The sequence below is a fragment of the Protopterus annectens genome, chromosome 7.part0, assembly GCF_019279795.1.
Source record: "Protopterus annectens isolate FY-2018-M chromosome 7.part0, PAN1.0, whole genome shotgun sequence".
NCBI classification, from domain to species: Eukaryota; Metazoa; Chordata; order Ceratodontiformes; family Protopteridae; genus Protopterus; species Protopterus annectens.
Window position 1 is genome coordinate 1,876,917,786 of NC_056739.1, and position 25,672 is coordinate 1,876,943,457.

General features: G+C 37.6%; 1 protein-coding gene across 3 annotated transcripts in view; it reads left to right on the top strand.

Moving 5' to 3' along the window:
- The window catches only part of NTRK3 (neurotrophic receptor tyrosine kinase 3), a 3,522,805-nt gene that overhangs the window by 2,395,751 nt on the left and 1,101,382 nt on the right, over positions 1-25,672 (top strand). For 2 of the 3 annotated variants that reach the window (XM_044078358.1, XM_044078360.1), the window contains exon 13: positions 1,488-1,676. In XM_044078358.1, coding sequence (XP_043934293.1) covers positions 1,488-1,676 — 189 coding nt within the window. The remainder of the gene's footprint in view (positions 1-1,487; positions 1,677-25,672) is intronic. The other variant, XM_044078359.1, reaches the window with a different exon arrangement.

The following is a 25,672-nucleotide window of genomic DNA, read 5'->3' on the forward strand; positions in this document are numbered from 1 at the left end:
GCTCTGCTTTGGCCAGTGAGGTGACAATGGGCTTTACTTTCTGGGAGTTTTAACCGCTAACAATCATTATGTTGAAATTTTATCCCTTGAATGACCTAGCTTATTATAATTGCAAAAGGTATGCATGACTCAGATATAAGAATGATTTTTCTGGTTTTCCTTGTGCCCTAAATTATGATCTGTCAGACATATTCAGTCACATCAGTTGATCCAAAATATGTAAGTGGGTATGTGAGATGCATACTCCTCACCTTAATGAGGATTTTTCTGTTAAAACTATTCATCCGGAACCATCTTGATCAGTCAGAATCAACCATGTAGACAACTGAGAACTTAATAACTAATAACATATACCATATACCATATTAGTCATAACATATACCATATCCCATATTATAATTATACATATCTACAACAAAAATTAAAACTGTATTCTCAATGAATATATTTAAGAATTTGGAGACATGCAGCTGTACAATTCGTAAAGCTGTCTCTCTGTCTGTCGGTCTAAGTATATGTATAAATATATATATATATATATATATATATATGTATATGTATAAATATATATATATATATATATGTATATGTATAAATATATATATATATATATATATGTATATGTATAAATATATATATATATATATATATATATATATATATATATATATATATATATATATATATATATTGGCATCTGTTTCCCTCTTAAATAGATCTGTCTGTGAAATGGCCAAAGGCTACCTTTTGAAAAGGAAGTTATCTATAACAACAGAGATATTAAAATGGCTTTAAGGAGATACTTTAAAAAAAGCACTATATGGTGCTACACATGGAGGGTATTTGTTTCCGTAGTTTAAGTATTAGGTGCTACTGCTTTGTGTAATACACATATATAGATTATAATAGTGGAAGAATACCCCATGGGTTCAGCCTTTCAACCATTATTATCAATGCTGCTGTTATCAAAACAATTTTCAGGTTATATCTTCTTTCTTTAATGCATTCGTCAGCTTTACTGTTTTACTTTTGATGAGATGATTGTATTAGATTCTTCCTTGACAAGGCCTAAGTCTGCTGATGAATACTGGAGATGTGTAGCTTGTTAAATTATCCTGTATTATATAATGATGAATCTGCTTCTGCTTAATGAGTAAAGTGTCTGTGATTACATAAAATATGAGAAAATGAGTTGCGTGCATCTTATGCATTATAAACAGGGAAGGTCACTGATGCAACAGGGATGACATTAATAAGATATTTTATTTGAACAACTCAGTGTCTTCATAATTGTACAGTCATCATATTTGTAAATACCAAACACTTTCAGAAGCTTTGAAATGTTTTATCTGAGGAATATGAGAAGTAAAAGAAATGAATCTAAAGGTTGGTTTAAGTTTTATAATGAAAACAATATCAGAGTTAAACTGGAATTTTTTAATGTAAAATTGTGTTTCTAAGTTTCCTCCCCTTTCTTAATGTTTCAGGACCAGTGGCTGTGATTAGTGGAGAAGAGGATTCTGCTAGTCCCCTTCATCATATTAACCATGGAATTACTGCTCCTTCATCTATGGATGTTGGTCCAGATACAGTTGTTATTGGCATGACTCGGATACCAGTTATAGAAAACCCTCAGTATTTCCGACATGGACACAGCTACAGCAAAGGTGATACTTGTAAGTAATAATTTTAAAATAGTCATTGTCTAGAGGGTATGATAGGGCATGCCCTGCTAAATAAAACAAAGTAATCTTAAAGGATTATATGCAGAAATGTATACAGTCACTATAAGGAAAATCAAACCCTGTCTGAAGAGTAATTTAGAAAAATGCATTTCATTCAGTACCGATTTGAGTACTGAAAAAAAAAAGCATATGAATAAAAGAGAATTTTGTGTGCAGATGTGTATAATTTGCAGTGGTATTATATTCCAGAAAGGTGCTTAGGCTGGTTGGCTAACTGAAATAAAGTAGCAGAAACTTAAACAATCTATTATAACTCATGTTACAATAGCCAGGTGACAAAGGTTATTAAAAATGTACATTCATTCTTGTAATTACGTGTGCCAATAATGTGTATGCCTTTATTTGTCCAGTCACTTCTACACCAAGTGTTGTTTGTCTTTTAGTAACTCTCGATTTCTCTCACTGCCTTATAACTTATTGGAAACTAAAGCCTACATGCAAAGAACATAGGGTGATAGTTCCTGGTGTGAGAGAACACCAGATTATCGGGTGCTTACAAAGAGGCTGAGTAGGATAACACTGAAAAGCAGCAGGCAACAGAGGCCTTGTTTAGTGAAACTTCCCTATACTTCTAAAAGCCTCATTTTTCAAAACACCTGTTTTAACATATTGGAATGAACATTGTTATCCATGATCACTACTTACTGGTAATTCTGTTGATACAGTATTAATGCTGCATTTTCTTTGACAAATATTTTTCTTTTTGCCTTGGAATGTATTTTCTTTTCCTGGTCCCCACTATTGCAGACATGCTGTTGGATTAATAAAAATGTGTAGCAGCAGTCTACCTGCTTGTTGCAGTGAGACAGTCTTAAACTTGGACCTAAAATGTTGTTAATTACTTACTTACTTAATTTACTGTACTTATTTATTTGTGCGTGCATTTTTTTATTGCAACACTGTAAAAGAAATGCTTTAAACTAAGCAACACTGTGATTTTGATAAAACAGTATGCTAGGAAGAATTATTTTGATTTACTTCTTTCACTTGTTCCACCATTGCAGCAGAAACTCTTTTTTATTGTAATTCATAATATCAGATTAAAATCCTCGAAGAATAACTCCAAATATTCAAGGCCTTATTATGTTGTTGTATGTTGTATCTTTCGGCTTTTCCCAGTTAGGGGTCGCCACAGCGGAACTCCGGTCCACTAATGATTGGCAGTAGATTTTTACATACCGACTTGCCAGACCTGACACACAACCTTCAATGAAGGTACGCCCATTCACGCATGTCTCCACACAGAAGACGCTTTAGCTGAGAATCGAACAGGACAACATCTTACTGTGAGGCGACAACACTACCGCAGCACCACCACACTAAGTTTATACACAGATATACACAGAAATGCATGTGTATATGTATCTTTATGTGTGTGTGTGTGTGTGTGTGTGTGTGTGTGTGTGTGTGTGTGTGTGTGTGTGTGTGTGTGTGTGTGTGTGTGTGCATGTGTGTGGGAGTGGACGTGTATATGTGTGTATGATTGTGCACCTATCTTTCTGTGTGTATGCATTGTATGTGTGCCCACTTGCGTGCCTATATTTTTGTTAATGTATGCAAAGAATATGTGTGCACCTTGCGAACCTATATTTGTGAGTGTGTATGCATTGTGTGTGTGCACGCTTGCTCACCTAAATGTGCATTTGTGTATGCATTGTTTATGTGTGTGTGTGTGTTTGTGTGTGTGTGTGTGTGTGTGTGTGTGTGTGTGTGTGTGTGTGTGTGTGTGTGTGTGTGTGTGTGTGTGTGTTCATATAAACATTAGGAACATATGAATCACTGAAGGCTCGACAGCTTGACTGAGATTGCCCTAAAATGGTCAAATCCAAGCTTTTTTTTTTTAACATGTATATATGATTTTACTATCTACATTTTGCAGCAACCAATACCCTGTAGTCAGACATGGACTATACATTACCAATTTATAAGCCATTTTGATACAGACAGTACAGTAGCATGTGCTCTTTAATACATATTTAAAGTCCTTAGCCTTCTACTATGTCACATGCAGTAAACACAGTATTAGTCATTTCTATCACGGCTTGTATATATTGCTTGTTATTTTCCCTGTTTGTAATACATATGTTTATACTATGCCTTTATAGTATGTTTATACTGCCTTCATGCAGTTAAAAATAACACAGTGCTTCAAGGTTAAGAGTGTGTTACATTCTCTAATGTGACATGATAAATCTGATAACATATTAATTTAAATAACTCTTATGAAAATTGTCTTTATAATATTAAAGTATGACATACTTAATTATTATGGTACCTTCTTTAATCTTGCTTTAATCAAGCCCTACTGGACCTTTCATTTTCTTTTGCTGCTTGATAAACTGTCTGGTATTAGAAGATTCCCTTATACACTTCTCATATCTATGTCTTATTAACACAGAATGAAAATATTTATAGCCAAGCTAAGCACATGTTCAGCTTTTCTTTGCACAGATTTTGAAAGGAAACAATCAGAATTCATCACTCATGTTTTAATTGTCAGCACGTGCTATGGGTATGTATGAATGTCTAACAATGTATAACTGCTCATCTAGTCACTTCAGTCATTTTGAGTGTTGAGTATGGACATTTAATTAGGTTGTGGCCATCTTCATAACTGTTGTTTCTTGAAGCGTTTCATCTGGATGAAGTTCCTTCCCCTATAGAACTGGTTAACAGATGTGATTTTTATATACAAATAACCATTGAAGTTTTCTACAGTGATTGCTGGGGAATGGGGGTGGCAATCATATCACAGATCCTTGTGAATGCGGATTAAAATTTACGAAGATTACTAGACTAAGGGTATTAAAACTTTTATGATAGAATGCGTCAGCAAGAAATTATGTAATTCACAGAAAATTATTAAGATATAGGAAAATAGTTCTAAATTGGCCAAGTCTATTTTAAAAAAAATGGAGAGAGTAGATATCAAAAAGGCTAGTAGAAGATTAGTTATCTGATAAACCCAAAAAATTCAAGTACTCCTTATGTTTCATGGTGGAATTTACTATACTTTGGTGAGATTCTACTTCATTGACAAAAAAGCTTGGCATAAAGGTGCATAACAAGGATTTATCAGCACTGGCAGTGGCTTTAAAAAGGTAAAGCAGCCAATCCCTTTGAAACTGGCACTATAGTAGTAGTTTTTAAATTCCAGAGTTCAACTAATCCAGGGAAAGGTTCTGTATGCTAATTATGGAAGTATATAGATATCCTGGATTAGACGTTTGAAATAAGCAATGACAGAACTGCGGCCCTAGTTCTTTTGAATTTTTAGTCAAAGCTTCTTATTAGTCCACATTTAGTCCAAAAGCAGTTGCATCAAAATCTCTGAAGTACATGCCTGGATCACCAGTCACTATGCCAACAAACTTATAGCCATAGAAACGTGGCTGAAAAAATGAAATTAAAGATAAAGAATTCTTACCCACAGGAATCAGTATCGACAGACCAAATACATGAAAAAATGGAGAAGAAGCTATAATATATAAAAATAATCTAGATCCGTCCTTGTATTATACCAGCACTCCCGAATCTGATAATGCAAAATGCTTCTCTTAAACTCATACATACAAATGGGTAATCATAACTGGTATATATATCCCCTTGGCAATAATATCTTCAAGCTAGAAGTTATCCTCAGCTGACTATCTACCAACATCACCCTTGAAACCACAGTACTAGGTTGACGTTAACATGGATTGGCCTACAGTCAACTTTGAAAATATGACTAATAACATTCAGCTGTATAATTTCACACAACTCATTAATCCACCAGAGTGTATAACCTAAATAAACCTAAAGAATCTATCTTAGATTGGATACTTCCAAGAAAGCCAAAATAAAAATGTAGTTACCCTGGCAGACTGCTAAGTACCCTAAGCTGCCAACAACAAATCACCCCAGTCAGACATCGGACGTAAAATATAGCAAAATACTACCTTAGTTAAGTCAGAAATCTAACCGATTTCCAAACTAGTCTTTTAACCAATACTCAGCAGCAGATTAACTGGCTTATGCTCAAACACCTACCACTAGATGACACTATCACAGAATTTAAGAAAATGTTTCTAAACATACACAACAAACATGCCCCAATCAGAACTAAGAGTCAAATCCAACCAATGGCTATCCAAGAATATCAAACAACCAATGACAGCAAGAGATACAACATGGACATTTTGGCTACCTAATAGAACTCCTGCTAACTTGCAACAAGTTAAGACAACTTAAAAAAAAAAAAAAACAGGTAAAATATCACATTGGAATTGTCAAAAAGAAAAAAAATCTTCCACTCCAAGTTACAGAATAAACACCCATCACATCTTATTATTATATAGCTTCCATTTGTCTTATATTTTCACTGACTTAATTGTGTCCTTCTCACATTTATCTTAGCTATGCTCTTCCTTTTTTTTTTGTTTTAGTAGAAATAAATGATGATGATACTTCAGATAGCTATATCTTTCAGTTTTAAGCATCGCCATCGTACACTCCATACTCAGTTCTCCCATACAATCAATTGTATAATTGCACAAGTCTTTATCAGGGGATGCATACCCTGTATCATCCAGAGCTGACATTGTGTCCTTATACAGCTGATATCTAAATATGCTGCTTCTGAGGTTACACTATGCATAACAAAACAGAATATGTGTGGTTTCTTTTTTCCTTGAGTTGATGAATCCCACAGTTAGTATGTTTAGCTCTAGTTGATGCTGGGCACATACACAATAGCATAGTTGTAGAGTAACACAGCCATTGCAAAAAGCCTTCTTCATTCATTCTTTTTGTCCCTGTCTTTACAGCAGTCCAGTGAAATGGTTGAATATTGTGATCACTAAAGTGAGAGTTAACTTGTTGGTTTTCATTATAGGGAAACAGATTACATATCGTTACCTTTCATAGCACTGATTTCCAGTTCTATTAATTGTCTGTCTGTAAGTATCATAGTTGCTTATTGCCCTTGCCATGTCTGAAAATACATAGTCTTCAGGTCAGCAAACTTACCTGGTTTGCAAATGTCTAATGAATGAATGAATGAATGAATGAATGAATGAATAAATAAATAAATAAATAAATGCATGTGCATGACTTTGCTTTCCTAGGCTGGGGTCATTTAAAGTTCGCATTCTGTGTGCCATATTTTGAAAACTGCTAAATTTATAAGGATGTGTATTAATTTTATGTGTCATATTGTTGGAACTGACTTCAGTATTCAGAATTGTGTTGTCTCAGCATATATTGAATATTTGTAATTTAAAAGGGAGCATACAACCTTATCTTATGCATGAGAAGAGGGTGGCCCTTGTCCCCAAAGGACAAATGTTTAATAGATTCAGAAGTCAGTATATGAAGATTTTCAGCTTGTCTTATTCACTTGTTCTGATTTTGTTCACCATACCTGTCTTTGCTGTCATGATTTTATCCTTTCTGCAAATAAGATCAACAATCAGCATCATTTCCTTTCTTTTACGCTGTTATTCTTCTCAGCCGTAATCAAACTTTGGCTCAATATGTTCAATCACAACTGTTTGTACTCATAAACATCTGATGCCTTAAACAGTGTTTTTTCTTTCTGCTAAAGAAAGTTGATTAAAACTCAAAAGATTATATATACTCTGTGTTGTTCTTCCTTCATCTTCCATTTGCTGGTCTACTGGGTTACCCAAGAAAGGCCAACCTCACAGTTTAAGAAGGCCTCTTGATTATAATAAATTCTCAAGGACCAGTGTGTATTCCTGTGTTATTTTAATTATTCACATAACTGTAATATGTGTAGTACTTTTACAATAAGTTTACAGACTAGCCATATCATTTCAGCATGTTCTAAATACCTTTTATCTCATTCTATTGTGCCTTCTATAAGAACATGAGAACCTACATCATAACTATTTGATAGAAAACCATTTCTGTCAGACTTGTCAAAATACACAAAATGAAACTGGATATTAGTAGCAAAGAATTGTCTGCATGTGAGGGACAGGAAACCATCATTGAACTCCAACTGTAATAGGCTTTTCTTTTTTCAGTGTCTCATACATATATTTATATACATGTTTATTTGATGAATGGTCAGCATCTTATTTGTTCAACACTGAAACATTTTCCATAACATTTCAAACATTCAGTATATTAAAAACAATTCACATTGACATTCAGTACTTCAAAAATAAAACAAATTTCCTTTTCCAATGCACTACGATAACTAGACCACATTCAGCTCAAATTTGTCTGTATAGTGGTAGCGCTATGGGAAAGGCTTTTCTAACTTAAAATGCATGTTACGGTCAGGGGCAGGAACAAAATTATGGTCAACATGCATTTCTAAGGTGAGCGGGGGACTTCACCCCCTTGCCAGAATAAGAAGCAGTGTTAGAGTTTGGGTTAGCATGTATTGTTAAGCTGGGAAAGGGAGGTTCACCCACACGCTCATATTTAATAATGCATGCTAGCCTCATCTCTACCCCTCCCTATAACATTGCTACTACAAAAGACATTTAGGACACTCACTACATGCGCACTCACACACACACACACACACACACACACACACACACACACACACACACACACACACACACACACACACACAGACACACACACACACACACACACACACACACACACACACACACACACACACACACACACACACACACTAAACATATCCCCTAACCTAACCCTAAAGACTCACATTCACATGGACACATGCAGTCCACCCCCATGGTATCCTTATTTAGATAGACAGACAGATAGATGTATATGTTTATGTATGAGTGTACTTAAAATAATCAAACACTTTAATTTTGACAGCCTAAATATTGATACAAAAATATCTCAACATCATAATGCCGACAACTAAATATATTTAAACTCTGAATACCAGCATTACCTAACCACATAAAAAAAAAAAACAATGTTTTTGCAGGACGCAAGCCTTCTGGTATCCCTCATAGCCTCCTGCTAGTTTTGTGACCAAAGTTGGCATTTCTTCAATGTTGTTGATATTTATTGTTTAGACAAGCTAAGATGGTGGTGCCATGATGGCAGAAGCCTCTCCAGCTCCCCAGTTGTTCACTTGGGTTTTGTTCATGCACTTACCTGTGTTGTCGAGTTGTGGCGTCATTCGTCTGGTTGGGTGTGTGTCTAGTGTCAACTGTTGTGTTGTGATGTCCCAATGTGTAGTTTTTCTGTTTTTTCTTACCTTTGGAACTTGAAGCTGTAGTGTGAATTGGCACATTGGTTGCAGAGGCAGAAGCAGAGTTTGCCGGTGAAAAATTCAAAATAGGATTACATCTTGTTGGGGAAATCCAGAATAGAGGTGAGCTGGAGATATGGATGGGTTTTGGCACTGTGCGGTTTGCTGCGGAAGTTCATCAGAGGAGGATCAATTTACGGATTGTTGGTTTCTGATGTGGAGATGGAGTACCTTGTGGTTCCTAGGTGGACTAGAGAAATGTTTCTGGGCTGAGTGGAATGTGAGGATGTGGCAGCTAATGATTTGATATTGTTAATCCTCGTCCACTTCCTTATGTATCGGTTACGGTTCCGATATCGGAACTGAGCCGGCCATATACCAAGCTCGCGCCAGCGATAAACTCTCGAGCTAAGCAATCTCTTACCCATAATCCTCCTCTCCCTGTTACCTCAGATTTCATTTGCCGCATCACCATCAGGTCGTGTCAGGCTGTTGCTCTTGAGCTAAGTGAAACCTTTTTTGTCCTTTTTATTTCAAAATGAGGACTTTTTCTCTCAGAAAAGTTGATTTTCTGATCTCTCTTACCTTATCACATTTAGCAACTCCCTTTTCTTTCATTTTTCTAAAAAATTTTTTAGTCACTTTCACCCTTTTTATCTAATGTAAGGTATCAGTTGATTACCATAGTGGGTAGATAGCCTTTCCTTTCTTTCCTTTTAGTAATTTTGTGTTTTGTATTATTGTTGGTATTTGCATTTCCTTTAACATGACAGATAAAAAAGGTAGTACTGGTTTTAAAAGATGTTATGATTGTAGACATAAACTACCTACTTCAGATGCACATTCTTTGTGTGTTTTCTGTTTAGGTGCACCTCACTTAACTGTTGACCCACCCTGTGGGATTTGTAAGAATTTTTCCAACAGGACACTGATAGGGAGGAAAAATAAACTTTTGCTGAAAGGGTTATTAAAGTCTCCTTTTCAAAGGCTATTTTTGGGTAGGAGGCCTCAACCCCTCCAAGATCCCATAAAAAGAAGTCTGAGGATGCTTCTAAGGCTAAATCTCTTCCTTCGTCCCCAGCTGGGGACTCTCATCAACCAAGAAAGAAAGCAAAGATTTCTGCTTCGAATCTGACTCTCTCAGATCTGACATCTTCGGCACCTAGATCTTCGGCTCCAAAAAAGTCCTCGGCACCACCTATGTCTATGGCCCCAATGTCCTTTGCTGTATTGGAACCAAGGGGCCCCTCAGTTCAGACTTCTTTACCGGCACCGACCTCACAGTCGGCGCAGACCACCATTGTTTTGGAACCGACAGCTCAGTCCTTGTTTACTATTTTATCGATTCCAACCTTGGCACTGACCTTTTCATTGGTGCAGACCATTACATCGGCACCAATGACTTCCTTGGTGCAGACACCTATAGTGCAGTCCTTTATGGCACCGATGTTTTCGGTGCAGTCTACTGAGATGGGCACCAACCTGCCCTCATCTCTAGATAGACCTGTTTCCTCCTCAGTGGTTTCTGTGAGATCTACCAGAAGCCTCTCCCAACATGATGTATTGCGACTTGTGGATCAAGTGCTTTTGACCAGAGGAATTCCACCTATCAAGACCTATCCTTCTCCCTTGAAATGTATTGACGTAGCACAGTCTTCCCCCTCTACGGTTCCCTTTATGGATCTCTCTAAGGAGCCGCAGTTGCCTTTGTGGCAGAAAAATTTTGCTACAACCCAGGATTTGACTTTTCTCAGCCATCCTGGGACTCCCATTCGGCAGGCCTGATCACTTAGGGGAGAGGTGACTTCCCCCTTGGGCACTCACCCCTCTTCTAGTGGACCTGCCTTCCAAGTCATGGAGAAGGCCTTGGCGTCTACTGCTGATACTGTTCTTACTATCTCACCGTCCTTCTCTGGACCACTGTGTACACAGGTCACTTCTAGTGGACACCGGGTGCAGAGGTCTCAGGATATACTCCCACAGGATACCCCCTTGGTGTTGTCTTCCCCAGCGTCTCCCTCTGGGGAAGTTCATCGGAAGTCCTCGTGCAAGAGGAAGCATATGGCCTCCACTGAGGAGTCTCTCACTGAAGACACAGACTTTGATGATGGGGAAGGGTCCCCTCGTTCACCTTCTGATGTATCCTTTGGTGATATCCTAGAAATCCTTAAACAGAGAGGTGAATGGCAGTCCTCTAACCCGACTTCTGAGGAGTCTGTGTTCCTGCAGGCTTTTTGCACCCGGCCCCCTACCTCCTGGGTTATCCCACCTGCAGACTAACTGGTCCGGCTCATTGTGCAGCGTGCATGGAAGACCCCTTATACTGTTGAGGCTATTCCCTGGAGGTCAGACAAAATCTTGTCCCCTCCTGCTTCTGAACCTCATTGGTCTAAAGGTCTCCCTGTAGATGCTCTGGTGGTGGCAGCCGCAACTAAGAAAGACCTGACAGAAGAGGAAAGCCAGACTGTCCATCCACCCAACAAAGAGTCCAGGGCATTGGATAGGATAGGGAAGCACACCTTTGCATCAGCGACCTTTGCTATCAGGTCCCTGAATTATATGGCACATTTCACCAGACTTCAAAGAGACCTAGTATCTGAGCTCTCTGAAACTTTGGCAGGTGCCATGTCTGATGATGTCCGTGACAAAGTGGCCTCTCAGCTGGCTACTGTTGAATCGATTTTGAACTCCTCTATGTGCTTGGTGTCTCACGCATCAGAAGGAGTGGCTAGAGCAGCGAGTTCAGGCATTGTTTAGAGACAACATGCCTGGATGCGCTTGTGTAATTTCACAGAACCCTTCAAGGCTTCCTTTCTCAATGCTCCCATCGAGTCCTCCTCCCTGTTTGGACCCAAAGTCAAAACTACATTGGCCAGGTGTTTACAGGATGGTAAGACCCTGTCTGCCATAGGTGTCCATTATTCTTCCCCCCAACATGCTTTCTCCAGAAACCAAAAGAGCAGGAAGATGTGGTACAGAAAATCTCAGGGTCCTTTCCGTGACACACAGGCCGATTTTTTCCCTAGGGGCAGAGGGGGAAACTCACAAGGAAGACACCCCTTTTGGGGCAGAGGGGGTCCACGTAATCACGGTTCCAGAGATTCCTTCTCCGGGCAATCCTACCAGCACTCTTGAAGAGCGGCCTAACCCCTTTCCTCTGGAAGTGGTTGGGGGACATTTCTCTTTGTACCCTTCTGCCTGGCTAACCATTACCAATGATTCTAGGGTACAAAGGATAATAACCATAGGTTACTAGATCCCCTTCAAACGTTGTCCTGTCCCACCATCAAGATTTCCTGATGTTCCACCCAGTCAAAGGGAAGAAGCAGCTCTAAAGATTACAAAGCTGCTAAACAAAAGAGTCATCCAAGTAGTCCCAACAAACCAGATAGGATTTGGATTCTACTCAAAACTATTTTTGGTGCCAAAGAAAACCAGGGACTGGAGACCAATTTTGGGTCTCAGTGTGCTAAACAAATTTGTGAGTGTGCAAAAATTTTGGATGGTCACTATACAGTCTATCATTCCTCTCTTGGAAAAAGATGATTGGATGTGCTCCATAGATCTTCAGGATGCGTACTACCACATAAAGGTGGACAGACCATCAAGACGATTGCTGCGCTTCTGTGCGGGAACCAGTCATTACCAGTTCAGAGTACTGCCCTTTGGACTGTCTACAGCCCCCAGAGTGTTTACAAAGTGCATGGCACTTGTCACAGCTCACCTGCGACTTCACGGTTTTCAGGTTTTTCCATATCTAGACGACTGGCTCCTCTCCGCCCCCACCAGACACTTATTGGAGGAAGCCCTGGCATGCTCTCTCAATACTATCGAAAAGTTGGGCATAACAATAAACTGGCAGAAATCCAATCTCACCCCTTTTCAGTCCACAGAATTCATAGGGCTCATTTTGGACTCAAAAACTTGCAGAGCGTCCATACCGGAACACAGAATATCAATAATCAGACAGCAACTGTTACCAGTTCTCTCAATGGAAAAGTCCACAGCTCACTCGATCCTGCAGCTGTTGGGCTCCATGGCAGCTTGCATCACCATTGTCCCCTTAGCCAGGTTTCATATGAGGCTTCTACAATGGCTACTGCTCACCCAATGGTATCCTTTTCAGCTTCCCCTTTCAGCCAAGATTCACATAACTCAGAGATGCAAACAAGATCTAAAGTGGTGGATGAACCACAACTCATCACAATAGTCTTGCCCCTACTCTCCTCAGCAGCCCAAGGCTTCAGAGACCATGGACTCCTCCCTGATGGGGTGGGGAGGGCTATGTCAGGGTCAGACAGTCCAAGGCACTTGGTCCGAAGTGGAGGCCCATCTGCATATAAATGTTTTAGAGCTGAGAGCGGTGCTGCTGGTGTTGCAGGCATTCCATTCCTTGCTGCCATCAGGGACAATTGTGATACAATCAGACAACATGGCAGTAGTCTAGTACATCAAGAAACAGGGCGGAACCAAATCCTACTCCCTCTGTCGAGAGGCCATTAGGATATGGCAATGGGCGATGGCTACCAACCGCTTTCTTCTTGCAACGCACATTCCCGGGAGTTCCAACGTGATTAGCAGACAGACTCAGCAGGTGCATTCTTCAACCTCACGAATGGTCCCTGAATCCTCTCATAATGGCGGAGATCTTCCACCATTGAGGCCACCTGTGCTGCGACCTCTTTGCATCCCCGACCAACTTCAAATGCTGCAACTACTTTGCCCTGATTCCCCCTCCGGGACAGTCACCCAGGGATGCTCTAGTTCACAATTGGCCCTCGGGTCTTCTTTATGCCTTCCCACCCACTCCCCTCATTCCCCAGTTTCTGAAGAAAGCCCGTCGATTGAAGAGCAAAGTGATCCTTATTGCTCCATATTGGCCTCGTCAGATTTGGTCCCCCTTTCTGTGGCCTCACCTGCTAGATCAACCATGGATTTTTCGTCCAACCTCGGAGTTGATCTCCCATCCACAGAATCTGATTCACCCCAACCTGCACAGTCTGAAGCTCACAGCTTGGCTCCTCCAATTCCCTTGATTGCCAGGCAAAATGATCTTCCCTCACAAGTACGGGACATTCTTATTGCATCTCATAAGCCCTCCACTAGAATGACTTATCTAGGCAAATGGAAAAGATTTACCTGTTGGCTGAAAGATAAGGAAATTGATCCCTTTTCAGCACCGGTGTCGATGGTACTCGAATATCTAACCGCCCTTTTTCAATCAAAGCTGTCAGCATCTACAATTAGAGTATATTTGGCTGCAATCTCTAATTTCCATGAGAATGTCCAAGACTCCTCCCTCATGTCTCACAATTATGTAAAGCCTTCATAAAGGGTGTGAATTATCTGAAACCCCCTTTCAGAGAACCTATTCAACTTTGGGATTTACCTTTAGTTCTTCAAGCTCTGACATTGCCCCCTTTTGAACCAGCTGCTTCATGCGACCTCAAATATCTGTTGTGGAAGACCTTGTTTTTGGTCGCTATTACTTCTGCTAGACATATCTCTGAGCTTCAGGCCCTATGTACAAAGAGTCCATACTTGATTTTTCATCCAGACAGGGTATCCTTAAGAACTAACCCTTCCTTCTTGCCAAAAGTCATTTCTGAAATGTCCATTAATCAGACCATTGAATTGCCAGTGTTTTTTCCTGATCATTCTAATGAGGGAGAGTACTGCCTATATACCCTAGATGTACACAGACAACTCCATTTCTATTTGCAAAGGACTAAATCTTTCCATAAATCAGACCAGTTATTCTTGGCTTTTTCTGGATCTAGATTAGGATGTGCTGTTGCTAAGGTCACATTGGCTAGATGATTAAAAGACACTGTGACCCGTATTTATTCGGTACACAATACTTCTTTGCCAACTACCATCAAGGCTCATTCAACAAGGTCAGTGGCAACTTCTGCTGCCTTCCATGCCAGAGCTTCTTTACATGACATCTGTGCAGCTGCAACTTGGGCCACTCCTCATACCTTTATCAATCATTACAAGTTGGACTTGGCCTCCAGGGGAAGAGCATATTTTGGTTCTATGGTGCTCAGGAATGTCCTACCATGAAAGCCTCCCAGGAATAGAGGTAGCTGGGGACTCTGTCCCATACGTAAGGAAGTGGACGAGGATTAACAATATCAGATAAAGAAGTTATGTCTTACCATAACGTTCCGTCTGTATTGTTGATCCTCGTCCACTCATCACGACCTTCCCTCCTTCCCCCTCCTATGGCTTCTAGTGGATCTCACCATCCTTCTCTTTAGGTCATTTAACCAGAGATAGCCTCTACCTTTTTCTGACTTGCAAACTCAATCTGAGGTAACAGGGAGAGGGGGATTATGGGTAAGAGATTACTTAGCTCAAGAGTTTATCGCTGGCGCGAGCTTGGTATATGGCCGGCTCGGTTCCGATATCAGAACCGTAACCCATACGTAATGAGTGGATGAGGATCAACAATACAGATGGAACATTATGGTAAGACATAACTTCTTTTTTCTGTGCTTGCGGTTGGACTAAAACTTTGATGTAGTTGGTGCATGAGTTGGATTCTAGAAGTTGTATTTTTTGGCACCGACGGTTGGCTTGTACAGTTGTTTTTTACTTTGTTTTTGTTATATGTAAGGTTTTTGTTGCTGATAAATGTTGAGCTTGGAGGAACGAAATTTTGTTTAGATGTGCATGCGGTTGAATGACTATAAAGTTAATCTTGTATATTTTTAACTGTTGATATTAAGGATTTTAGATAGTTTTGTGCTGATGTTTAGATTGCTGATATTAAGGTGTTTAAATGAAGTACTCACACAAACACACATATACCTATATATATATATATATATATATATATATATATATATATATCTATATACATATGTATGTCTGTATATATATATATATATATATATATATATATATATAAATTTATATAGAGATGTCTATGTATATAGACATTTATTATATTTAAAACTAAATATTTATTAAGTCCACAGTGGCTCTATACCAGTTGCAGCGAAGACACCCTTCAAGGTAAAAATCGTCTTTCACAACAGCATCAGCATAGTGGATATGATAAATGTAGAATCATTCCAAGATTTCTAAATTTGTAGAGTCAGGATTAGTATGACCACATGCAAATATTTCCATTGGTCAGACATTAGTCCTTCATCCACAAATTTGCATTGTGATGTTTTCAGTCATATATGGATATACATCTTCTGTCAGAATATAGTATTTTTCAAAATGTTTTATTCATGGTACATACATAGCAAAATAATATATACTGAGAACATGGTATGCATTATGAATAATTACAAAAATGAAAATTTATAGTACACTCTGGTTACAAAAATGTAGGTTTCAACTTAAATGTATATTTTAATTGAGACTTTATTTTGGAATCGGTACTTTTATTTGTAATTGAGTATGAAACCTGTGTTTGCAGAAGTTTTGTATGATTTTCAGAGAACCTAATTTTGTACATAACTCTAACACAGAAGTTTCTCTAGCATTGTTATGCTAGGTTATATCTACAACATGAAAAGAATTATTATCTAAGCTGGTAAATATTGCTCGCAGATGTTTGCATTCTTTTAAATCTGTTTAGCATCTGTATACTTGCCTTCCAGTATTTGATCTCACAGGCCATCATGAGTTTATGATCTAATTTCCAAAATGCAAACATGACAAAGCTTTTAAATTTTTGATGAGAATTTCTCAGACAAAAAAAAAGTCATCTCCAATCATCATTCTGTCCTTTTTATACTGTAGACAATTGATTTAGAATTTGATTTGAATAAATGTTTTAGAAATTGACTTCCCCTGATATTTTAGGCTGGTTATATATCAACAATTATAATGTAAATGTCAATGAATCCTGTTCTTGTTAGAGTTTATACATTCTTTCCCCTTTTGCTTTCATAATATAATTTTCTTTCTGGTTATGTTCACTGCAGCCAGTTGCTTTTTGTGTTGCATCTGAGACTACCACAGCTTTCATTTGTGCATGAATGTGTGTCTCTCTGCTGACTTTTTCAAACACTTTACTTCAAAAAGCTCACTTGTTGCTCTGATATTCTAGAAATGAGTTCAGGAATTCAAATATATTAATTTGTCAAAATTGGCAATTAACCAGTTTTCATTTATTTAGTTAGTTAGATGCCATCTGTTAACTTAGTAGAAAACTGATCCAAATCAACTATTTTCAGGTTCAGCCCTGGCAATACAAGAATCCCAAAAAAAGAAAATATAGGTATGACACATATCAATCACACATACAAAGGTCAGTAGCTTGAAGGTGCTATACTATACTTTTAGCTGAAGACAAGACAAAAATATATATTTGTCCGTATTTAACTAGTAAAACTTCTATAATTTACACATCAGTTTTTGTTATAAAGGGGTATTTACTTTTTTACAAACAAATATTGCATCATACATGGCTGAAGTATTGCTAAATTTAGTATAAAATAATCTGTATTCTATGTTCTTAGCTGCTAGTTTATTGTAAGTACTAGCCATAATGGTTCTGGAAACCACTGAGGAAACTAGTCAACAATTATATTGTCAAAGAGCACTGTACGGTTAAATAACCTGCATAGTCACCATTAGGCAAATGGAGACTGAGGGAATAAAACCCTGGACTTCAAAAAATAGCTTGTTAACAGTTCATAGCCTTAATCTTCTGCACTAAGTACCAGACTATGTATATTAACTATGAATGAAGTGGGGGAAGAAGGGAAAGAGTATGGGCAGGAAGAGGAGGGGTTGGTTTGTATGGGTGGCAAGTTTGGGTGACAGAGAGAGGTAAAAGGATGTTGGACATGTTACACCTAAAGAAATCCCAATCCCTCTGAGCTACATGCTGAAGGGACCTAAACCTTGTCACCACAATAAACAGAACATGCTGGAGGGATAGATTCCTGTCCCAGAGACTTCCCATACTCTGGAACAGGCTACCCATCTATGTCAAGCAAAGTTCTTCATTAGCACTCTTCAAGAAAAATCTTGATGAGTGGATGGGAAATAGGAAATACACCCCGGGGATCACTTCTGTGTCTCTTCTCAACAGTAGCACAGGAAAATAACTTTCTTGGGTGGCGTAAGCCATGGAACCTTGTTGGCTAGGCTTACGTAGGCACTCAGGCCGATAGCCTAGTACCTACCTATGAAGCTATAAAGCTATGATTCTTGTGAGTATGTGTTAAACTGGTAATTATTTCACAACAGTGTTTGGCACAAAGAAATAAGTAGAAGTAAACAGATTACATAATGCTGCCTTTGAGAAAGTATTTATTGGCAGCTTAAATAAAAACTGGTTGATATACAGAATTTTAAGAAAGGGGAGATTGATTTGAGTTTTAATAGCAGATATTCCTGGCATGTGGGCACTACTGACAACCTATGATTCGTGCTGGGAAGTTTCTGTATTGGAGTCAGTAAAGAGAGGTTGGGTTCTTAAGTTACAACAATATTGCTATTTTGGTCAGTGTGATGTTAAATTTTGGGGAAGTTTTTGAATGCGAGAGAGAAGCTTTTAATAGACTTCATCAATAGTTTATTTAGTGCCAATTTTTTTTTTTTTTTTATTACTGGGCAGTAGTTTTTCTTTGTTGAACTAGAGCTATGGATCTATAGATTCTGTTTATGATGCCTTGGATGGATGTTAGGTTTACACTTTGACATTTGCTATCACTAGTTTGTTGTATTCAAGTTAGGTACAAAGGATGCCTTTATCAATAGTTGTTATAAATTCTGTGAATAGAGAATCCACTTTTTAAGACAAAAATAGTAGTCAGTTATTTTTGACATTACATTTATATGATGTTAGAAGTTGAAAGTTTGGTCAAGTGAAGCTTTTATGTTTTTTTAAGTGTGAGGCAGTTTGAGTTCCTAGTTATTAAACAATATATCCCAAATTTGAGTGATAGCTATGTGTTTTTCATTTGTACAAGATTCATAGATCTTTTTTATGCTTAGGATGAGCCTGTTATAGGTAAGCCAATTAGAAACCTAGGAGAGATCTTCTTCTAGTGGTTTTATTATTGGATATAATATATATTTCATGTAAGATATATGGGTATGCCAATTAGAAACTTGGGAGATATTTTCTTATTGCTCCTTTTATATTGCAAAGCATTTTAAATGGGTAGTACAGAGGATGATGCCATCAGGCTCAGTATATTATATGATTTTGATTTATGGAAGGTTTGCAAGTTGTTTATTTATAAACAGGGAGAATTAAAGCAGGGACAAAACTAAACCTAGGGAATCCCATTTACTAGAAGAGAAAAGGGAAAGATGGTTATGACCTTCCAAGAGAGTACCTTAAAATAACACTAAATAGCATAGCCTGTCCTGATCCAATACATTTCATATCTCTGCAAAAGTCACACATTCTCCTTCAACACAAAGAAGGAAATTCAACAGACATTACTAACTGTAGACTTATAACAATCTTATCTCCCTCTCCAAAATACTTGAAAAATGTATCGAAAACCAATTGCTAAACTATCATCTGCAGGAAAAAACTCCTATCTCCCATACAACATGGCATCCATCATTCATACTTATTCGCACTTATAACCTATATAAATTATGTCAATAAAGCTAGAGATAACAGCAAACTAATCTGCTCTTTATTTGTAGACTTGTCTAAAGCCTTTGACACAGTTTGTCACAGCAAACTTCTACTTCAAATATCCTCATTATTTCTGTGTCAGCTCACACTTGTATAGTTCAAAAGCTACTGATCTAGTAGGTATCAGTCAGTAAAATGGAGCTCTACCTCTCCCCATACCTCCTAGTCACCACTGGTGTACCACAAGGCTCTGTCCTTGATCCCCTCTTCTTTAACATTCTCACCAGCACTCTCCACACACCCACATAACAGGCTTTCCTAATACAGTATGCATATGACTCCACACTTATTTGCACATCTGAAAACATGGGACACCTCCAAAAAATTACTCAGGAAGCTTTAAAAGCCAGTGACACATGGCTTTCTAACTCACAACTCATGCTCAACCCTAAAAAAAATAATTTACTATTTGTTTCCCAAAGTTCATCTCTCATGATAATAAAACCATTTAAGTCACTTCTCATAGCAAACTATTAGGGGTGATAGTGAATGATAATCTTAAATTCAGCTTGCGTATACAAAATTGCATAATTTCATTAATAACTGGGGATGCTTTACAGAACCAAAACTTTCTCAACAATGCAACTAAAACTATACTTGACAATACTTACCTTCTCCACACACTTCATTAGGGTGATCCCATCCTTACTACCTTCAGGCATCATAAAAATTAAAACTTGAACAGTGATATCGCAAAGTTGCTAAATTTGCAGCAAATGCCCCTTTCTGAACTCACTACTCTGTAGCACTAAAAATTCTAAATTGTTTAGAGCTACCCTATCATCTAATATATACACAGCTTCTTATCACCTATAAAATTATCCAGCATACATTTGTTTGTTGTGCAATAAATAATATTCTATACAACTATGTTTTTAATCCATCATTACAATCCAATGACCAAAAACTCCTGTCTGTCAACAATCTTATCAAATTTGCTGGGCATTGTCTATACAATATGATAAGGCTTGGAACTCCTTGGAACTCCTTACCTGTATTCATTAGGTCAATACCCTACCTCATATACTTCAAAACCATTCTGAAAGACTTACTAGCAAAAAGCTGGCTGTGTTCTTCCTCAACATCAGAATAAACTATATCCCTAAATGTGAACAAATACCCATTCAAAGCTTACATCTCCTTACTCTCCCCTCTTCGCCCTCTTCACCCACTTCCTTACTTCTATCAATTTCTCTTCCCGACTTTCTCTCTAAGTATACCACAAGGCTGTTTTTCTTACTTCATGTTGCAATTCCTGTTTGTATTATACTAACTTGCCTTTAATTTCTCTGTAAACTGGCTAAAAGTTTACTAAATATTAATCACATACATTGTATATATCCATGACCAATGTTTTCATATTATGTCTAATTTTGTATAATTATTTAAACTGTATATTTTTTTGTATTATGTTAAAGATTGTAAAAGTTTTGTTTTTGAAATGTTTTTAATACTTTGGAGCTTTTCTCCCTAGGCCTCCACTGAAAATGGGCTCCTCTTAAATCGGTCTTTCCTTGTAATCAAATGTCAATAAATAAACAAAAAATAAATATTCATTCTTCAGCATGTTTTAAGTAGTAAGAATTTTGCTTTCAATTTCTCTTGTATTCAGGCATCATCTTTTTTATTTGTTGAGAATCTCATTTATACCTGAATGTGCTCACTACTGTTGTTGAAAAGAAAAAACTTCCAAAATCAACATTTGAAAACAAGTTATATTTCAACTGAGGAAATCATGCGGTAAGAAGCTAATGAAAGAAAGGCAGAACAAAAAACTAAAGTTAAAATAAAATTACAGTAGGCATTTTTCTAACCTCCTTTAACCACTTCTGGGACTTAAATACTTCAATTAAAAAAATCTGAGCATATCGATAATCTGTCAGTTAGTAGAGAAGATTAAGCCTATAAACTTTTATATAGCTTTTTTCTTGTAGTTAAAGGGTTGTAATCCCTCAGTTCTCCTTGCCTGGTACGCAGTTCTCGGCAGTTCACTTAATCAGACATTGCAACCAGGCTGAGTCAAAAAAGGTCCTTATGGATCAGAGTTGAACCTTTGTTAATAAATTAGTAAATGGATAAATACCTCTTCCTTATTTCAGATTTCTGATTAAGAAAAAAAATGTCAACATACCATGTGCCACTGTTGTTTTAACTTGTCTGCATCATGTTGGGCTTACTGTGCTTAATGCTATTCATCTTTTGTTAAGGTAAAGTATTATTTTTTCTTTATATCATCCCAACTGTCTTAGGGCCATCTGCTAGGAATTGCCACTAGTTATCCACATGCATACTACAAAATACAAAAGTATTATTTTAACAAAAACATTTTTCTTGCCAAATCCAGAGAAAGGCTGTTTAATCTTTAAAAGGAACATGATTATTCCTTTTATGTGCAAGGATAACCATTTATAAAAAGGAAAATACCAGCTGTCATACAGAATACATATTTCCTACTGCTGCATATTTTACACTGCAATATTTTACACAGTGAAGTAAATGTTCCTTAGATATTAACAGTTAAATGAGTTCTTCACTAAAATAGTGTTTTTTTTCATCTTAAAGTATGGTTAGCAGACTTAACCTCTGGTAAGAAATTAAATTTTAGTTACAATATCCTAAAGGAATTCCTTTGATAGTTATTGCAGCTCCTAGTAATAATTAACTAACTTACAAATGGTCTTCTAAATGAATCACACTTTTAACACAACAAACAGATTTATATGATCAGCTGTATCTTCATTATAAACAAAGTAAAATTACACAATATTACCCCAGAAATTAAACTGTATCCTGGAGGCACAGTATATTAAAAGACAAAAGTACTATTCCCATTTTACAAGCATGTTAGCAACAAGGTAATGTCATCTCGCATAATCAGCACTGAAACACCCAATATTAGATTAACAGACTGCTAAAATAATTTTTAGTGAATATGAAATATTTTACTAACAGCATTAAATGGTCTTGCAGACACTCACATAGATTTTATAACCATTTATTTTTCTGTTTTAGAAAATGTTCCACTGTAAACTCATGCAGTTAGCTGAGACTTCAGTTGATTTACATATATGAAAAGAGTCATGTGGATATCTGCAATCATATAACAACACATATACAAGGAAAAACTCCAAGAATCAAATGCTCTACCAGTGTAGTGCTATAACACTTTGAATTAAAAGTTAAATAAATGTGCTACAGGATTAGTACCCTAACCAGAAAGTACTCTACAATATCTTTTTCACTAAACATATATTCCTGATCGTATTTTCATGTTCTAGTTATATGTACTGTGTATCCTCCACTTCTACTCTGCAGTATCAAGAGTCATACACTGCAGATAAACAAGCATTCTGTCACCTTTCCTTTGAAAAAATAGCCCTGTCAGTCACTGCATAAGCTATTATTCGCTATAATTATTCTGCGGTGATTTCTTAAAAATTGGACATATCCTGCTTCTGTTTCCCAAGCACTAGCCCTGCCTATGTACACAGTAGAGTGATCAATGTTCTTGTAGTACAGTTGCATTGCCTATCATTCCTGATGAGACATTTTAACTCATTCACTCAGGAAGTTTGCACTGTAACTTCCAATAGGTGTAGCCAAAGTGTTTTGACAGAATCAAATTATGTCTTCACATTTCAAACAAATATTCATTTCTCTGGAACCATAAGGATCATAAAAGAAGTATAAATGGCAAACTCTTCAGCACAAACTATTTTTATAGTGGTAGTAATCTTTAGGTTCTAGGTCTTAAACCAAATTTTATGTCACAGTAAACACAGTAACTCTTACATTTGTAATATTTTGTAAACAACTTACAATATCTCAGCAATCCCTCAAGTTATACACAGTGTCAGCAGCATTTTATTCATCTAACTGAGAACCTCATATGAGGCTAAGGAGTTCTGTGTTCCTTAGTTGTTGAGATATTTAGAAAAAATGTGAACATTATATCTATATAAATTAACATCGGCAAAACAACAGTTAATATCTATTTACCTTCACTAGACAGAGATCAAAAATTAATGCAACTGAGTTTGCCATTGTGTAAGCTTTAGGATGATAGCTTTCAAACCTTTTACATAGAATGGTTTTGGAATTATTGATGCAAATATGAACAAGCAATATTTGATGCCTAGATGCATCAGTAGAAGCTAACTGTAGCTGCATCTGGAGGCATCACTCGTATGTAATGAGTTTAACCTAGCCATGCTTTCTGTTTGCCACCAAGCTGTGTTATCCCATCAGTGATTACTATCCTTACTGTAGCTATATTTAACTACTTCTCATTTGTTGAGGATTGTTTTGTTTGGAGTCTTACCTTCAGTGTGTTAGGGTTCCCTACTGTAAGGTAGGTTTAAGCAGTGTCCCTCACAATTAGGAAGCTAGGAGTCAGTACTGGGGAAAATGTCCTTCTTTTCATCCACTGATTCAACTTATTCATAATCAGGGTCATAGAAGGCTTTGTTTTATGTATATGGGTAGTCTGCTTCATAGTAGTGGTATCCTGTGGGGTATGTACCTGTTCCAGACTGTTCTGTCTATGTTTTGCAAGAGGGTGAGGTCTCTGCCCTGGGCTTTTCTAATATCACTTGACTTGCAGATGTACACCAGAAACTTTGCTGTTGGTTCTGTGAATTTCTTATAACCCAGGTATAGGTCACTTCTTAGTGGTCTTTGAAGAGATGCCACCTCAAAAAAAAAAGACTTATCATGAGTGGGGATCTCACAGAGACCTTTTCTGGGGCCACATAGAAGTCTATATATGGCAAACGAGCTTTAAGGGGCTCTATGTAGGCCATGTGCCTTAGGGCAACTGTCCTTGTAAGGAACTTGTGTGGATGCTCTGTTTGTTGCGTGTCTAGACAGATGCATACCAAATAGTGCATTGCATTCTATGATGGACCTAATGAGACTTGTAAAGTGGGACAGTGACCTCTCTGGAGCTGGATACCGTCCCTTTATTTATAAGATGGACAGTATGGAAGGACTTCAATGGACATGTTGGTTGAAAGCTGGTCACTGTCAACATAAGTGCTCAAATCTCTGACTACTAGGTCTACTCTTAGGGACAGATTGTCAGTGTGACAATTCCCAGTGACAGGGACAGATTGCCAGTGTGACAATTCCCAGTGACAGTCTATCTGCCAAAGGACACAATACACTTTTTGGCATTTATTTTTCATCCATTACTCTGACATCAGTTATTTGTTTGGGACAAGCCCATCTGTTGGGGAATTCATTGACTGCTCCTAGCTTGTAGTGATCAGCAAGCTAGATCAACCATAGTCTCTTGAATTTTACTTTGACTTCTGAAAAGTAGATGCCAAATAAGAGAGGCCCCAGAACAGATCTCTGTAGGGTAGGTCTTTTTTTGAGGTGGCAGGTACTATCTTGACTTCCACTGCCTTATCTGTGAGTCAATGTACAATCTATTGGGTGATGTGCAGGTTTATTCCTACTTTTCAACCTTATCCACAATGCCTGAGTGGAGTAAAGTTTTAAAAGCCTTGTTCACATCAAGGTAGGCAGAAAACATCACCTGCTTTTGCCAAAACCAAACTCTGACTTGTCCAGTGTTTGGTGGCTTCATTAGTCCTCATTGATAAGTTTCTGGATAAGATTTTCCATGGCTTTACATATAAGTCTGATCAGATTTATGGGATTGTAATTACTCGGGTCAGTGAATGGCCCACTGTTGTGCAGGCTCATGACTATTGCTGTCCTCCCATTCCCTTGGTATGAAGCCTATTTGGAGGGTGAAGTTGTTGTTACTTCATTTTCATATCATCACCATCATCATCATCATCATTTACAGCATTATCATTATGTACTTCCATCTACTTGTCAACTTCCTGCATTGAATGTATTCTTACAATGTTAGTCATTCAGCAAGCATCCATTGTTTTATCTAATGTCAGTCACTGCTGCCCACTAAGCTGAGTCATAAAACACACTAGACTGACTGCAACCTTTTGATGCCATAAGTAATTCATATACAACACATCAACAAATACCATCAAATCATCACCTCCAGCCAGTTGGTGTATATCTGCCTTTTCTGGCTGCTACATCAAAGAAAACCGGGTGCAT